General features: G+C 41.7%; 1 protein-coding gene across 1 annotated transcript in view; it reads right to left on the bottom strand.

Moving 5' to 3' along the window:
* Nucleotides 1-463: 463 nt before the first annotated feature.
* The window catches only part of LOC100550703 (protein Niban 1), a 58,493-nt gene continuing 40,381 nt past the window's right edge, over nucleotides 464-18,575 (bottom strand). The window contains exons 6-14 of the mRNA XM_010715548.2: nucleotides 17,025-17,140; nucleotides 11,719-11,823; nucleotides 11,467-11,629; nucleotides 10,677-10,864; nucleotides 10,315-10,476; nucleotides 7,448-7,558; nucleotides 6,793-6,900; nucleotides 4,918-5,029; nucleotides 464-3,988 (exon numbers count right to left, since the gene is read on the bottom strand). Of these exons, the coding sequence (XP_010713850.1) occupies nucleotides 2,307-3,988; nucleotides 4,918-5,029; nucleotides 6,793-6,900; nucleotides 7,448-7,558; nucleotides 10,315-10,476; nucleotides 10,677-10,864; nucleotides 11,467-11,629; nucleotides 11,719-11,823; nucleotides 17,025-17,140 (2,747 nt within the window). The 3' untranslated portion in view covers nucleotides 464-2,306. The remainder of the gene's footprint in view (nucleotides 3,989-4,917; nucleotides 5,030-6,792; nucleotides 6,901-7,447; nucleotides 7,559-10,314; nucleotides 10,477-10,676; nucleotides 10,865-11,466; nucleotides 11,630-11,718; nucleotides 11,824-17,024; nucleotides 17,141-18,575) is intronic.

Here is an 18,575-nt window from a genome sequence, read left to right as displayed (position 1 = left end):
CTCAGGAAGGATTACGGGCACGAAGCGCAGCCTGCAGGGCGGGTTATCGCCTGCAGTCCTTTTGTTTAAAAAAGCAGCACTCCGTACCAAGGGATCCCACACAAAACCAACACCCTCCTCGCAGCGGAAGGGAAGAGTGTGCTTTATTGTTTTAATCAGCGTGTTAGAGTTACAAGCACCACGCATCACATTCTGGAGCCTGCCTGGTGTGGGCAGGACCCCCACAAGCACCCACTGTGCCCACAGCAGGCTCAGCACAGCCCTTTGAAGGGCTTCTCCCACGTGAGAGCAAAAAGCTGTAAAAATTACTAAGTGATGTTTGTTTCTCTGGTCAGTGGCCTGGTGTAACCGTGTGGGTTGCGTTCTGCCCTGTCACAATGTGCTCCTTTATCCCGAGGCCTCGTCCCTTTGTGATCACCGGAACATATAGCAAAACACACACAAAAGACACGAGAGCTCCTCACCGTGTTGAATTTCACTTAATGTTTAGTACCAAGGACAAGTAACTACAGAGTTGTTACAAAATAAAAAAGAAAACAAGCCGGCAGTGTGATAACTAATGATTTGAAAAAAAAAAAAAAAAAGAGCTGGTAGTGGTCTGCAAGTGAGTAATTTTGCACCAAGTATACAGAGGAAACAATGCTGCAAAGGACTTTTGCAAGGAAAGGATCTGTGACACTGATGTTTGTACACTGCAGTATGACTCCTGCAAGGAGCAGGAATCGTGCTTATTTTACACTGGTGACACTCCCCTCTGTTAGTCTACTCAACACACATAGGCAGTAATGTCTGCCTGTTCCTCTAGTGTCCATTCTCTGTTAGTATTATAGCAGATTTTGATAGCATTACATGATAGACTTTTTACAGCTTGTTAAGTGCCAGCAAGTACGACGTGCTTTGGCAGTTTGCTATTTATTCCCATGTCTTCATGGGTGCAAATTTTACTTACTGTGTTTACTTTCTGGTCTTGCTGTCCTGCCCTGTCTTGTACTCATTCAGAGTCAGAAACCTCAAGCTAAATTTTTAAGGTGCCCTAGCCTGACCTCTGAAGTGCGGTCTTGATCACTAAAGCCTGTTTTGTTAAACTGCTGTTTTTCATTTCCAAGCTTTTTTTTTTTTTGTGCACGCTCTTTAAATGGTGTGTGCAAATAATGTTTATAAGCAGCTTTGTGCACAGGTCACAATTTGATGTGGATGACAATATGCTGGCTACAAAAGCAACAAGTTCTAATTTTAATCACTGTTTTCAAAACGTGATTCTGCCCTCCAAAATTTAAGCACAAGTAAATAACCCTTAGCTGATTTTTGCTTCAGTTAATGTCTGTATTAGAAATTATACACAATAATCATGATATTTCACAAACATTGCAATTTAAGATGTTGTGTATGCACCTAAAAAGGCGTACAGAACTGGGTAACTCTAAGTTAAGTCAGTAACTGTAAATGGCAGGACTCCTAATATTCTGTATTAGATATCAGTGAGTAAATTTTATGGTGAGAGGTAAAACAAAGAGATGCTGCCTAATGGTTATAGTTACTGTAAACATCCTCATCTTTCCTTTCCATGAAATAAAATAGAATAAAATAAAATAGCCATAAAGTGCTCTGGAAGGCTAAATAACCCAGAAGTGCAGAGTGGGACTGAGAAACCTGCTCCCATATTTCCCCCATTTTAAATACAGCAATAAGAAAAAAAGATAGAACACTTGCTTGTCTTTACTACCTGTCAAAACTTCAATATAATTAAGTAATCAGTTGGCAGCCTCTGCACTGGGTGTAGCTTTTGAGCAGCCTACTAAATTAACTATCTGGTACTGCTTACTACTAAAAGTTTTATTTATTTCCCATATACTGCATGCAAATACAGAATAGTAACCTATGTACCAACCGCCTAAGAATTGTAACAGTACTGTCAAATCCATGCATTTAAAAACCATGAGCTACTCCTCTGCTAAAACACGTATTATGTTGTTATAATAAAAATTTCTAGTTGGGGATGAGTTGCTGAGTTGCTTTGGAAGCATTCAGTGGCCACATTTTCAAACTTTTCTATAATCATAAAAGGCAGCAAATTTGAAGTGAAAGATGAGGCTTCCCATCAGTGATCTGGTTTTAAACAGAGAGGGTTTTAACTGAGAAGAAACTTATCACCCATCACTCAGGAAGGGATCTGTAACAAAACTGTAAGAGCTGCTAAAACCACAGTGCAGCCCATTTCCTCTAGCTCAAATTCAAGTATGTATTCACGATTAAAGAGGGATTACTGGAGCAAATAAATCCTAGAGGGCTGGGCTGAAAAATGCTTCTTACTCTTCAGGGCTTTGCTGTACAGAACTATCTTCTCTGTTTTCTTGTGTGAAAACGTTATTTACTTCTGAACTTTTAATTTCCACGTGCGAAGACGATTCATCTTCTGGCTTCCCTTCGCTCTCAGCAGGCCCAGCACCTGCTGTGACCTGTACAGCACTCGCCTTGTCTGGCTCTGCCACTGACAGAAATGGCACATCTACCAGTCCTGTTCTTGGCTCTTCTCTATTCAGAATGGGCACTTGTGTTGCATCTGGATTTTCAGCAGGCTTATGAGAAAAGCTCTCAGTCCCTACCTCCACCAGGCCAGCATGACTGTTCCCTACACCTCCTTCCTCCCCACTTAATCTTTTGTCTTCAGATGCATTTTCAGCGTGTTCTTCTGGATGCAATCTGTCACTGTCACAGCCTCCTGCATCTGTGTACCACACGCTTTGCTTGATCTCAACTTCTGACTTTACCTCTTGAGGTGTGTCTGAGATTTCCACCAGCCATTCTGCCTGTCCCACACTGCGGCCCACCTTGGACACATTCCCTATGCTGGTACCATCTGTCCCACGGCTAGATGAAGACAGCTGGTCCTCCTTGAACTTTGTGCATTCTGCTGCATCTTTATTCACCATCGTCTGGCTCTCTTCAACTTCTGCCGCAGCCGTTTCGCTTATCTCCTTGTTCCCTTCGTACTCTTGCAACTTTACAATCTCAGCTTCACAAATCTCTTTTACCTGCTCAGGTGGAGTATCAGCTGGTAACTCAACCGTTACCATCAGCAAGTTCCTTATCTCATTCACACCATCCAGAGGTTCACAGTTCATTACTTCTGTCTTACTTTCTTTCTCAGGATTATCCCCAGATGCTCCTTTCCCTGTGTGTTCATCTTGGGAAGCAACACTAATCTCAGTACTTGCTCCTTGGTCCTTGCTTTTTTCTTTACTATCCTTTTCAAATCCAGTTCCTGCTTCATTTTCACTCTGTGACAGTTCCTCTGTAACCCCTTTTTCTATCTCGATTTTCATTTCAGCACTTCCTAAAATCTCTGTTTCTGCTGTTTTACAAGGTGGGGAAGTCGGCTCTATCTGAACACCTTCTTCGTTCACTTTGCTTTCTTTTTCAGAAGTCACCTTCTCCTCCACTGCTTTTTCATGTACCTTAAGTTCTTTTTCAGGACTGACATCTCTCAGTGTATTTTCAGTCCCATAAGCTACTTCTTCCTCCACAGCTTCTTCTTGTGTCTTAGGCTTTTTCTCAGTGTCCCCCACAGAGTCTGCTTTCACCACGCTTTCATTCTCCAAGGGAGTGTTTCCCTCTGCTAATTCTTGCTTCGTAGGGGTAGTGGAAAGGGACTCCTGTTTTTCACTGATGTCTGTAACGACCACTTCTTCACTTTTGCTTGCCTGACTACCATCCATATTAACAGAAATGACCGCCTCTTTGTCCGATGGCTTTTTATCCTCATGATCCTTCTCCCACAAAATCTTTTCAGTCACGATGAGCGTCTCCTCACTTTGGGTTTCAGTATCTGATGCTTCCATTCTGGTGGTAGAAGGCTTCTTAGCGGGAGTGGTTTGTGCTGACCCTGAAGGGGTCTTCAGATCAGTTAAACTGGACACGCTTTCACAGGGCAGGTTCAAGTTATCTTCAAAGAGGTTGTGCTTCTTTAGAACGGCGGCTTCTTTTATCACTAAGTAGAACAGAAATATGAAACTGGTTGGAAAGACTGACAGAGGCACACTGAAGAAGGTACATCATTTCCCTGAGTTTCAAGTGTCATACATTTTGATATTACAGACAACAGTAGTTTTCGTTTTCAATTTATTTTCAATTTGCATGTATTTTTTTAGGAAAGGAGAGAAAGAATTTTCTGTTTTGAATAATGGAACTTGAATAGTGACCTAAGTTTGGCATTGCTATAATGCAAAACTGCTACAGGATCTGCGGTGCAAAAAGGTGATGTTTAAATGCAGAAGTAGTTACACTGAATACATGAAATAAAGTGTACTCATTACATTAAACATTAGACTGATATTTTGGAATAGGAGTGCCACAAAGGGGCAGTGGACAATACAGAAGCTTGTCTTTTATCTAGCATGTAGATAGGCAGACCGGATAGAAATATTTCATACATATTTTATATGCCATCACACGTCTTCATTTTCATACACACAAGCAAAGAGGTCTGCAGGGAATGCTGCACTGGTGACAGTGATGTGCTGGAAACAGCATCTGGCAGTACATTTCATTTGGGGAAATTCATTTCCGCTGCCATTAGATGTCACCAGGTCCTTGCAAATAAAAGCATGATTTCTCTCCTTGGCCCAGGGAATCAAGACAAAGCTGGCGTCATCACACTTTGTTAGAAATATGCTTATGCCATGCCGTAATTTTGAGTTTCCCAAGCTTAGTAATGCTGCTATATGGATTCAGATTTTAGGGCTTGCCACACATTCGGTGACCTGAATCCAAGCACCGTAGCACTGCAATCCCCAGTCTTTGGAAAGCTGTGACTTGGCTCTGAAACTGCCATGTTAGGGCTCTGGGCTGCCCAGAAGCAATAGCTAACTACCAGCCTCTGGCCAGAAGGTTATCATTGTCACTCAAGGGTATTCTCACCTTTCAGTGTTTCTTCAAGCAGCATCTGATATAAAATCTCTTCATACACGTTCTCTACTTGGATCACGCTGGTGTAATCCGCGAAAATGAACTGCTCGTATTTCTGCAGCTCCTGTGCAGACACACAAGAAAGGAACAGAAGCACAAAAATGCAACTACTTGAGAGATTCTGAGCATCTTATTTCAATAGGGCACCTGCATCTACCATGTCCTGCAATGCTTCTTTTCAGCTATGAGCAAATGATGTATTTTCACAATTAACTGTACACTTCTCAAACACTGCAGATCATTGTCATTGTCATCAGATCACTGAGAATGACAGATCACTGTCATCATTGCCATCTTCACTAGAATAAACAGTTCTGAAAGAAAGATCCAGTGAGGAAATGCCTCACTGTCTAAGGAAGCAAATCCACAGGGAGCAAGGGAGATACAGGGTTTGTTTTTTTGTTTTTTGTTTTTTAAAGCAGGTATGCACCATACTGAGCTTAGTGGTTTAGATGTAATAGGCTATATCTAGGCAATAATTGAGTCATGGTCCCTAGGAACCAGCTTGGTTGTCTAAAAAGAAAATGAAGTGAGCCCTGCCCACTAGAGGTACCTACCGCCTAACATCTGGTCGTTTCCTAGTCCAAGAGAATTGCTGGCTGGGCCTGTCAGCTGTCCTACCCCTGCTTTTGGAGCTGACTGCTCGCTGCTGCAGAGGCATGAACTCAGAAGGCTGGTGGGAAGTTTGCACCACCACTGCCTCCTCCGTCCCATACGGCAAGGACACTAGATGGGATTCCACTCTCTCTGTATTCAAGGGGATAAAATGCTTTTGCTTCCTTGCTTAGACGTGTCCTGCTGATGCTGCCGAGAGTTAATACTATTGTTTTGGGGATAGGAAAGAAGGTAGAACAATACACAGAAGAGAGTGAATATACTTTTGAAAGACCTAACTTTTAATGATCTGTACTCAAAGATTCACAAGCATAACTTGGTTTAACTCTTGTTGTTTTTTCTTAAACTGAAACAAGCTAGAGAAGTAGGAAAGAACAACACAGTGAGGGTGAAAACTTGCAGGCTCAGGGAACTGATGAACATCAGCAAAACAAAAGGGCGGGGAGGCAGAGATGGCTTAGGGCAGTCATCTTCCATCTGCTACAATGAGCACACAAGAAGAGATGCAAGAAGGATAAAGGCTATTTAATTTAAGCCCAGGTGAGCAGTATTCTAGCTGGCTCCTCATGCAGGAACACTGATACCATCTCCATGGAACCAAGGCAGCTGTTTGCAGGGTACTAACTAACCTACCAGCAGCATTAGGGGCAACAGAGACAGCCTCTGTATATTTGTTTCCTGACTGCTGACACAATTACTTCAATTTAGAATCACTGAACATCAGTCCACAGCCTGTCTGCAGGTGCTTCTGTCACCCAAACAGGCATTTGGTTTTGAAGGAGGTGCTGAGCAGAGGCTGTGTATGGTCACAGTGATGCCTCTCAGTCCTGAATACAGGGACAAGCTCATAACCTAACCCTGCAACTGTCAGATAGTGAGAGGAATCTAGAGGGGACTTCAGCTTTTTAGGGAACAAACGAAATGGGGATAGGCAAAGATCTGCACCTATGTTTCAGAAAGCAAGCTGTAAATGCAGTTTCCCTCTACACTGAAATTACTCCACATCTCCTACCCTGCTGCTATGATCATAACCTGGTAAATGCCATTTTAACCACCTAAATGCCATTCATCCAAACGGGCAACTCCTTGAGAGGAAACAGCTTTACACAGTTCAGGACTTACAGCCAAGGTGTTAATCTTTCCCAGCCTCCTATTACTTTCTTGTTTTGTTTATTTTATTTTTTTAAATAACAGAACAGAAATGTAACCTACTGGTTTGCATGTTGAAGCCAATGTCTTCTGCATTGTGGGCAAAGTAATCTGCACCAGTGCTTCTTGAAATATCTTCTTCCGGACAGTGCTGCTATCATAATCATATTGCTGTTAGAAACAGATAAAAAGAGAAACAGGCCCAATCGTGTTGGATGTTATTCATTACTCACAGGAGGAACTGGCTCTTGTAAGTGCTGACTGGAAATCCCAAAGGATACCAATGGGCACATTCAGGGGTCTTGATTCCCATGCAGGTTACTGCAGCTTGTGGAAAAATTCTTTAAGATCAGGGAAATTCTGGAATCTTTTCCCTCCATTTTTTCTTCCTGGGGCAGAAACAGCCCTGTGCTTGCTCTCTGCAGGTATTTCATCACTCAGGATAATGAATTCTAGGAGCAGGCTAATACGAAATCTAACATAAAATGATTTACTCAGATCTGCAGCTGATTTAATTGTAATTAAAAGCACCACCTACGTAGATAGCCTTACAACTGCCCAGAGCCAGGTTTTACCCCCAGAATGAGCGGCTTTGCTAAAAACCACCAAATCAGTATGTCCCACCAGATGGAAAAAAGCTATCTTCTTTAAAATACAAAGACAAATTCATTGAAAGGCGCAGCCTGAGGTCTTACTGCACAAAAGCTGTAACATTTACCTTCAGCACTCTCTGCTTGACTTTTTCAAGGGTTGTTGCGACTTTCATTGAGTCTGCCTGGCGACTCGGAGAGAACAACTGCTCAAAAGTATAAACTGCGTTTTCCATCAGCTAAGAATGATGATAATAAAAAAAGACGTGTTAAAGGCCAGTAGCGTACAATTTATACACGCATGAAGAAGCCTGCTAAATGTAACTGTTAACTTCAGTTGTATTTCTGAGAGGGTGAAGCAGGGAAAAAAATGAAGTGCTCAGAATCCATAAATACTGTCAAACTCTTCAAATGATTGTAGAAGGCAAAGAAGAGCCTTGTTTAGTTTAGATTGCAACACCTTGTTTTGGAATTGGAAAACAAAAAGAATTTCTTACACTACTGCAAGAGCATACGAAAATGAAACAACCTCAACTTCTATCTGAAGTTAAAAGCTGGGTCAATACCAGCAAGCCTGCTCAACTGTTATTTCAGCAAACTAAGAGCAGATTCAGTTATTTTGTCCAAAAACTTGTTGCTGCTGGTAATTTGTTTCAGTAGTCTAAAGGTTAACATGCACAGAAATATTGCATTAAATAAAGGAAATTAAACCTTGGTATCTTTAATCTGATATAATAGCTTTCTTGCATAGATTTAATCTCTAGTCACCATCCAAACTGATGGCAACAAAGACAAGAAGTACAATCCAGTGGCTCTAAAGGCTGCAGACAAAATTTATTATCCTAATAAGAAGATTCCCATTGACTGCTATCAGATCCTATTGGTCTTAATAATTAATAATATAGATAATTCTTTTTTAAAAAGTTATTAATTAGTAGCTTTCCTTATAAAGGAACAAATATCTCAGATAGAGCAATAATTTCTTACAAGTTCTGTTGGACTAGTATTTGTCACAGCTATCCAGAGATTCATGTACTGTACTACGAGAAGACATTTCAGAAAAACAATTCTGCAAGTGGTAATTGTACTTAAAGATCCTGTGCTTCTTCTTAGTGTTTCCATTCAGTTTTACTGGGGAGGATGGGGACACCCACAGGGAAGCCATCAGCACTGTTGGGTCTTGCTTCACATTGCACATGAACATACCAGCTGATTTACATCACAACAGAAGAGGTTTTGTAGTTTATAAATGAGCATGTACATGCTTAGGGATAAGACACTTATTTCCTCCTAGACCATTAACATTTTCATGCATGCAGATAAGCGGTAACAAATGCTGAAAGGGGATTTTTTAACTTTACAGATGATGTGGAATTGGACCACACAAACTGTATTTCTACACAGTGAAGAAGTGGAGAAGATGCAAGTTTGCTTCATTTCTGTGTGCATCAAGAGGCAGCACAGTAAAGGCTCGAGCACTGCAAGTCTCCCCGTACAATAAAAAGACACAAACAGTGTAAAGTTGGAAGCTGATTCCCAGAGGAATGACTCATTTCTTATTTGCATTTTTATTTGAAGCAAATCATAAACTGACAAAGTCACTAGAGCCGGTTTATTTACACTAAGTGCTTCACTCCTCAATTCCCTAGATTTGACCACTAGAGGATGCCAGGCTCCCAAACCTGTAGCTGTGCGCTAAAGAAGAATCCTCCAATGTCTCCAAGTTAGAGTTAATACAAATGCTTGTTTTATATTAAAACTCCATGAGAAACATCTGACCTTACTTGTTAATAAAATAAACACCCATGGACACAAAGGGAAACTAGTTACTATTTTTATGAGAAAAATAATAGCCTCTTAAAGAGAGAGAAGCAGTAACAGCATTATAACTTCTGCTTTCATTTAACTTATTTGTTGTGAATTTTCACTCATGTTTCTTCCAGGAAAAGCAAACAAGCAAACAAACAAAAAAAACCCCCAAAAACTAACCCAAATCATAACTTGATTTGTATGGGACGTACTTTCTGTCTAGTTCTTTGTCTTTATTTCTGGTCTTCACTTCCTCAAAGGCATTTTGTTTGAGCAGCATTTTGAAATAATTCTCCTAAGAGGCTCAGATGCGAAATCAGAATTTTAATTCTAATTAATTCTTTGGCAGCTGACCATTGCTGTACCTAGAAGGACTGTTTTTGGGAAAATCTTATCCCAGCACTGTGTTAAAAACTTGTTTTCCTTGTCCACAATTCCTACGTCACATAACATAACGAGACCAGCTCCATTTCACAAGATGACCAACTATATTACTTAGTTTCTCAACTATGCATTAAAATCACAGGATTCAACAAATTCAACAAAGCCAAACCTGCTCTGCACTCTAGCAATGGAAAGAAGCCTGCTGGATAGGTCTTAATAGATCTCCAGCCAATCATCCAGAAGAAATAAAAGTAAAGCCCATACCAGTGCACATCTGAGAGGAAAAAGAGGAGGCATTCCTTTTTCATCTCAAATGACACAGTCCCTTAATCCCATACCCATGAAATATCAAAGCAATTGGCAATTTTTGGCATTAGTTACCTTGTTTCATATTGGTGAGAAAATAAACTATGAAGGAGGAGGCATTCTATTTTGGTAAAAAATGTTTAGGACCCTTCCTGAAAAACAACCCTAGGGAATAGAAATCAGCCACCCCCAGCAGCATATACACAACTTTCCAGGGTGCAGAGACACTGAGAATTTAGAATGTGAAGGTTCATGTGAAGAGATGATCCATCCAAACTTGTTGCGTCTTACTTTAAGACTCATACTCACACAATCCTACTAAATAAGCATGAGAATGAGCTTCTAGCTGTGATTTTTCTTGGGTTTAGTTATCTGCACTTTGACTGATGTATATTCTGAGCCTCTTGCACAGCTCTTTATGAAGATTACTTTGAAGCAGCTTACAAGGACAAATCTAACCTGTTCTCTCAGGAGGAAGAACTGGTTTTTACAGTACCTCTTGCATGAAGTTCTGTGTCCTCTGAACCACAAAGTCAACGTGATACACCTTGAAGCGACTCTTGAGGTCATGAAGGAGCTCCTGGAGGAGATTCACTTTCAGATAGCTGGGCTCCATCTTCACAGAATTGAATGGTAGGTTCATAAGCTGATCCACATCCTGTATTCCAGTGGAGGAAGAACAGTGTTTTTAAAAAAGCAACGCGAACCCAATTTTTAATAGAGAATGTAAGATTTTCTACACCACAAAACCAAGCAGTAATGTACTCCCATCTGGAGAAGCAACTTCTGCTGTTAATCAAGTTCTAGATAGAAAATCCTTGTGCTCATGTGAAGGGCTCCAGTTGCATTTTGTCTTACCTCCTTTAGCTTTGTGGTATCATTTGTCTTCTGGAAATTCTGGATGATCTCATTAACTTCTTTATCAAAAAGTGAGCGAACTTCAGTGAACCCAGAACTCACAGGACCCATGAGCTCCTCTAAAATGGATGTGAGGAAGGGCTGGATATTTTCTGTGCAGCACTTCTGGGCAGGCTCAGAAACACTGGCTGGAGTGTAAGACAACACACACAATGGACATAACTTAAGCCACTAAAATACACAGTGAAAAGACTAATCTGAACCGATCTGCTTCACGATGGATTAAATGCCTCTGTATGTTTCCATGGAGTTACACCTCTTTGGTGGTGACAATGATGAGATGAGAGTTAAGAATTTTTGTGAGTGGCAATGAAACGTCTTTTCTTATGTCCCACCTAATCAAAGTAGCAGGCTGGGGGCACTGAAAGCCGAGGAAAGGGAAGCTGCAAGAACTGATTAATGCTCAGAGGTTTGCACAAAGCATGGCCATGCTGCCTCTATGAGGATTTAACTGACCTTGGCATCCTAGGCTGCTATGTGTAAACACCAACATAACTTCCCGAGCTTTATTAAAGCAGCTCCGAAATGATCATCTATTTATTTACTAACTCAAGCAACATCCTGTGATACCTTTCTACTTTTTGCACTCCTTATACTCATAGCAAATTATACATCTTTTTCACAGTACTTTAAAATCATGTTAAGAAGCCCCCTGGTTTAAGTGTGCTTCAGCAGCCGATGAAATTATCACTAAAGACTTGCTCCCCGACATGTTTGTTCCCCTACTAACCTTTGATTTTTCCAGCTAAGAAGTTCTTGGAGTTCAGAATCTGATCCATGTCGGAGCGAATGGTGCCTTCAAGAGTTTTTGCAAAATCTCTGCACTCTTCTTTCAAGGTACTCAGTCCTTCTGCAACCTGCTGCTGGACTAAGCCATAAGCTTCCTCTACAAACTGAATTCAAACAAGTAAGTGAAGATCAGAATCGACACATACAGACAATTAGGATGAGAATTGACTACTCTGGAAATACCCATACTTACACCAAACCAGGCCCGCTTCCTGTCATTCCTCTTTCCTTTCATTTTAGGCAGGATCATTGTCTGAAGGTTGGGAAGGAGCTCCTCCATCACAAGGTTGCTCAAGATCTACATTAAGAGATTAAAATGACCTGTTCACGCACTGTTCTTCACCTAAAAACTGAGCACTCCCATCAGAGAATGATGTGTAAATACAGGCGGCCCCAAACATACAACAGCTCAGCTGTCCCAGGTTGCCAGGAGGACCATATTTAACACATCAGGTATGACTGAGAGAAGTTCTCTGAATTTCATACGACGATTTTTTTCTCTGAAAAGCTTTGAAAGACTGTGCAACTACTGATAAAGGAGGAACTAAGACGCTGAACTAAGATGACCACTCAAATGTACTGCATGCTGTTATAAAATTGGTGTGTAAACCAAAGGAGCCAAAATGATTGATATGAACTGAGCAACTGGATCAAAAACATGTGAAAAGCTGTTACACTGACTGCTGCTTCCCCTAGCTAACCTTGCTCTGGGCCACTCACACCCTCTCAGATGCCTTATTAATCTAGGAGAAATAGTTCAAAAGACTCAGCAGCCAAAGAATGCTTCTACCAGGAACACTAATTGAGCCAAAAAGCAGCATGTGGAGGTACCAGTGTGGTTCTCTAGGACTGTTCCTTGTAAGCACCGATTTCACAGTTCACACAAGAACAAGAGATCAAAGGAAAATCAGAATATGGGACAGAAATACAATCCAGAAATTGGGATAGATCTAATAATTCTACTCTGATTTTTTTGTTCCCCAGAAAGTACGAGTATAACACAATCCAAAGGTTCATTAGCTCCTGGCTAATCCTGAGGCAAAAGGGATATAATGAACAGCTGCTGGAGTTTGTGAAGAACTTTTCAAGCAACTACTTTTGTCAGTAAAACAACTACGCTGGTATAAATACAGCAAAACTTTCATTTTGTCAATTTTTTTTATATAAAGTCTCCTTTCAAGCGTCTGTACTGGCACGTAGAAAAACTAAGGAAAAGTTATCACTGCCCCAGTCGCTTTTGACAATTTAAGCATATTGTCTATTTTTCACTGCTGCATTTTTCTAAATTGACACTGAGTACTTTTCCCTGTCAGTAACAGAAGCTTAATGACTTTTCAATACAGCAAAGAGTAATGAAAAGTCATTAAACTTCTAACTTTTCCAGCCTGCAGCAGGGCTCAGTGGTTTCAGAGGAGATGCATCACTCATTCTGAGCTCAGCAACTAAGCTGAAACTTGGGCTTGCAGCTGGTTGCAATCGGAAAGAAAAGATATCAGCCCAGAATACAAATGCTCCCAGTGTGGGGGAGCAGTCAATATGGTGGTGGGCAAGGCTGCAGTTCAGAGGGATCCTGACAAGCTAAAAAAAAAAAGGGTGGACAGAAACCTCACGACGTTCAGCAAAAACAAAGTCACAGTCCAACATCTGGGATGGAACAACCGTAGTACAGGCTGGTAACAACTGACTGGAAAGCAGATCTGCAAAAGAGGACACCTTGGTGGTCAACAAACTCTACATCTGTCTGCATCTGTTCACTGCTACATATGGGAGGGTGTTGGGCAGACAGACGCAGACTTTTCTGGAAGGTGCTCAGGGAGAGGGTGGAGATGACAGCTACAAGCAACAAGGAGGCAATTGTTAAGAAAAATTTTGCACGTGAGGCTGGACATGGGAAGAAGTTGTGCCATCTCCAGCCTTGGCTACCTTCTGAGTTTAACGGCACAACTATTCTGAGCAGGGGACTGGCCAGATGACCTCCAGAGATCCCCTTTTAACTTATTTCTGGCCCTGCAGGTCTCTTGATAGCCTCCCCTTTGCACAGAGGAAGGTCTTCCTTCCTCGATGCAGAAATAATCAAGAAGTGCAAGGCAGTTTCCTGGTTTCACCCCCATCCCCTGTTTCAGAAACTCTCTCTCACCAAGCTTTCTCCCAAATTATTTGCCCCGCACTTCCATCAGGTTTTGCACCTCCTCTACCTAGGTCTGAATCACAAATCCTTTCCTGCTCATCCCACATGGATGCACCAAGCTGGCCATACATACGCAGTCACAGGCACAAATCTTTTTTGAGAGTTTAACTTGTCCTCCCCATATTTTCATTTGCGAAAGTTGTATCTGTGACTTGAGAAAGCTGCAAAACCTTTTCTCCTCCTGCATTTTCCTATCGTGGCCAACAAGACGATCCACTGGGGCTGCAGAGGAAGAAATTCATTACAGGATCAGCCCTATTTCTATTTCTTGCCGATCTCATCTCTGAACATGTTTCCCATAGAGGCATCTACCAGTGCTGGAGACATGCTGGATTCTTAACTTTCTCTACACGCAGTGTCTTGATTTTGACCTCAGTCCCTTGTTTCGTTCAGTCACTACTTATAATTCAGAAGAGGGAGGAAAATCTGTTTTTTCTTCTGAATGTGTTAATTTTCTGTTCATAGATCTTGCCCCAGCATATATTTGTACTGGCCCACACTTACAGAGGCACAGTTGCTAACTTATGATGACAGAGGCAATACTACTGTGCATATGCTATACAGAATGGCAGATAAACCTTTCATCAAGGCTCTTCATTTGTCTGACTGTACAGCACATATAAGGTTGCTCACAGCATCCTGAAAGCCTTGAGGTGTGGTGGATGTCCTGTAAATCAAAGAGAGGTGTAGGAACTCTATAAAAAAACAAACAAACAAAATATATCTTCAGGTTCTGTACACTCCTCACTTTATCTGGCTGAGGAATTACTGGTTTGCTCAACATTGTCAATAATGCCTCCCAAACTGTGTTGTCCTCCTTCTCTTCCAGTGATACTGGAACAGGGTTACGCTAAATGAATGCATATTTGAAGCCACCTCTTCTAGCTTTGATGATGCCCAGCACAGTCCCTCAAAGGGTCACTGTCCCGATGCATCCAGCCACTGGCTGAGCTGACAGAGAATGCAAAAGCACTGTGCAACGTTATATTTTCATCATGCATACAATGCCAGTGTTTACTGACATTCAACTTCCCATTACAGCCTCTCGAGTGGGTTTTAGCCATAGCTGATACTGAAGTCAGCGAGCAGCACTGCTTCCTCCAGCTGTTACCCTTAACAAAAGGCTCTGTCAGTGCAAGAAAGGCTCCCTTTGTGGTGATGTGCTCCTCCTTTCCTGCTATCAACAATCCAATGATGCACTGGGAACATGACTGGGAAATGACAGAAAATTAGACAGCAGGAGTAAGAAGGGCTCTGCCTGGATGCCACACTGCTTAACGTAAGTGTCTCCTGGGCATAAAGCAATCCCTACAGAAACTTCATACCCAATATCCTACGTACTAATATAATGCATATTAGTACAATGTTTCTATGGTTTGCAACACCCCAGTGTTGTTTCATGCAGCTGAAGCACTTACAGATTATGCTGCAGCACCCTGTGGATTCAGCTACGCTGACTCAAACCGCTGTCAAAACCACTGGAATAACTGAGGTCCTAAATGGATACGTTGCTTAACAGAAATCTCACAAATAACCCAAACTGGAGCACCATAAAAATTAAAAAAAAAAGAAAAAACGACCATGGGGCGGGGGGGGAGGAGTTAGGATTTTTAATCCCTTGATTTACAAGTAAGTTATTCTACATTCATGTAGTACTGATCAATGGAGTTATGCTGGAACAACATCATGGTGTTGTAGTGCTCTCATTGTGTGGCTGTTCTGTTGCCTGTAACGTGTACTGCCAAAACCTTTGCTGTTTTGATCCTCTCTTTCAGCACTTACCTACAGAAACACCATCTGCAATTCAACATATCCTCTGCTAATAATAAAAAATTAAAAAAGAAAAAGAAGAAAAACAAAATCAGGGAAAGAAACTTCTTTTGCAACTCCCCAGCACTCTGGCAGCTCTTCAGCTGAGTTCCTGGCTAATTGTTTTGCTAAATCCATGGTGCAGTACCTAGGCAGAGCTGCATGAGCTAATGACTGCTTCAGCACACCCTGTGGAGAGTCTGCCATTATAAACCAATGTCAGTAAATGTATTTATTGGCATTCTGCAGAAATTTTTACAGCAACAAATTGTAGCCTGCTTGCTCCAAACCATTCACTTAGCTTGGACATTTGCCTAAAACAATTCTTCTACTCGGTCGAAACAGGCATGAGAACACACTCTATTTACAGAATGAAATATTACTAAGAGGATAATAGCATAACTAGTCTGGATGTCTTCTGATTATGGTCCTCTTGAGCTATATGCGTTATGAATAAAGAGTTGGCAAGCAGTAGGCAAAATAAAACATAAAATGAAACTAGTGCAATAACAGTTCCATAATGTGTGGGGGGGAGGAAGAAGAGACTCTCAGTCCCTCCACTGGAACGATGAAACTCCTTATATTATGGTATTTTTTGTCAGATGTTAGCAGAAACTGACCCCCAATGTGGAGGTTCTGGGAAGGACGCTGCTTATAGATTCTTCTTCATTTTCATTTCACGTTTTTCAGCATTTCCAAGGTATACTTTTTCTAAATGCATAATTTGGTTTCTCAAAACAAAACCCTGTGTCCTGAAAGCTCTGTCAGAATTTTGCCATCTTGCCTAAGGGAAACCATACTTCACCAAGGAAGGCACCCCGCAGCTGGTACTGAAGTAAATGTTTGCTGCTGAGTGCTTTGGAAAAAAAACATATAAACTAGGGCCCAAACAATGTCTCAGTCACACTAAAATATGTTTGGGGTGATGCTAGAGGGATCAGCAGAGTTACTTCAGCTACCATCAGTGCTCCACCTGCTCACACAGGTGCCCAAATATGGACCTCGATACTGAACTCAGCGTATCATTCTGAAGTGCACCAATCTTTGGCATTCCGAGTGTAATTGTTCCTCTGCAGTGTTTCAGAAGGCTGGCAAACGTGCAGGAGGTTTACCAGCCAGTCTGCTCAGGACTAAAGTTCCATTTGCAAAGAATGGGGAAAAGCAAACTGAAGAGATTCTTCAGAACACACGCAGGGCTGCCCTTCTTCACAAAGCCTCATCTCCTCGGATGGCGCTGGGAGGCGTTGGACCACAAGGAACTGGAAACTGTTTCGTTATGAAGGCAATTGCAACAGAAGAAAATACATTTCTTATCTGCAGAAGAGCAGAAAAGGCAGAAGGATAGAGCACACCCCGCTGCAGCACACAGCAAGGATTTCCTGCGTTTCCCTGCATTTTAGCATTTCATTTTTAAATACTTTTCCCCAGGAAGCTTTACAACTGCCTCTATTCTCATAGCTGCTGCAGCCAAAGCCCCCCTCATCAGGAAGATATTGGTTTACCTCTTTTTCATTGCCGGTTATCATTTCCCATGTCCCATAGTGGCCCTTCTCCTGTCGGAAGAACTGAATGGCTTCTAAGAACGCCTCGACTTCATACGTGGTCTGCTTGAGAAAATCTGAAGAAAAGGCAACACAAGAAACCTTTAATAAAAATAAACACCTTTTAAAATCCACTTTCTTGTCCCATGCACATACCGGAGAAATATTTTCCAATCATTTACTCAGCCTAAGTGCTTGAAGACCTTTGAGTTTCCATGAAGACTCAGAAGCATAATGTTGCCAGATACAAACTGTCTCATCTAAAACATTAAATTAAACCAACACTATTAACAGACAGAGTAAGAGATAACCACTTCATAGGGAGCTCTGTCTGTGGTAGACTCTGACAAGGCAGTCAGTAACATCTGACAGCTCATCCCTTCATATCTATGAGTGAGATAAGATGGCATAGGCGCAAACGGTGACAGCAGTTAGCAGGGCCAGGAGTTGGGAGCTTCCGCTTCTTTTGGTTAAGGGAACAATTAAGAATGTAAGGTACTGATAATTATCTCAGTGACAGCATGTTGTGGCACGATGTGGGCCCTTGAGAAATTGCTGATCTCTGACTTACCATTTCCCAGTACTCTTCTACTTCATTTGTTTTGCTGTGGAATAGGAGATTTTTTCATGAGCAATAACAACGGGACAAAGTAAGTTTTTTGCTCATGCCAATTATGAAATTTCTAACAAAACTTTTGAGCTTCCCCCCAAAGTTTCAGGCATGTTTAACCCCAGCTCTGGATTACCTGCTCCTATCTGTGGCTGCTACTGCTAGATGGTAGCTTGCCCCCGGCCTGCAATGATAGCCTGCAGACACCCTGTTGTACAAAGGAGCCTGCAGCACTGAAACACCTGCAAACAAGTGGCTAGGCTAGTTTGCTCTTAAAAACACCAGGGAGCCAGCCATGACATGGAAATTCTGTCTCTGGCAACTTCTTCTTTCCATACTGCAAGAATTTTGAGCTATTTGCAGTCAACAGTCTCCTTCACATGACAGCATGCAAAAACACACCCAAGTAAAGCTGTAACAGTTGTCATGAAGCAAAACGAGTTTGTCATGATCTGGGGAGAAATCCCTCTGTCTCAGAAGGTGGAAAAGCTCTCTAAAGCAACGAGGCTGCTTGGCAAACCTAAGGAAGGACTGCATGCTGAAAAACCACAGCTGAAATAGTTCAGGAATCCAAGTGCTGCCCATGCTGAGTCACAGCTTCAGGATTACTGTGAGGATTATTATTGTAGGGGAACAACAAAGCCATGACAATTTGTTGTCTCCTCTACAAGGTTAACAAGGCGCAGCACTGATCAGCTGAAGCACGATTGTGTGCGTGCTAGGAAGAAAGGAGGGAAGAGCAATGTTAATTCTACCAAAGGTAAGTATGCTGCTTTTGAAGATACTGGTATGTATAAGTAATTGTTATGCAAAGTCAGAGATTAAATTCTCAAGCCTTGCCTGACAAGAAAGTCATGCATTTGATGTGTTCAGGAAAGTTTCTAAAGACAAAAGCTTTACAG

This window comes from Meleagris gallopavo, chromosome 10, assembly GCF_000146605.3.
Source record: "Meleagris gallopavo isolate NT-WF06-2002-E0010 breed Aviagen turkey brand Nicholas breeding stock chromosome 10, Turkey_5.1, whole genome shotgun sequence".
Classification (NCBI taxonomy): Eukaryota; Metazoa; Chordata; class Aves; order Galliformes; family Phasianidae; genus Meleagris; species Meleagris gallopavo.
Note: the sequence above shows the minus strand (reverse complement) of the source record. Positions and strands in the feature narration are given on the sequence as shown.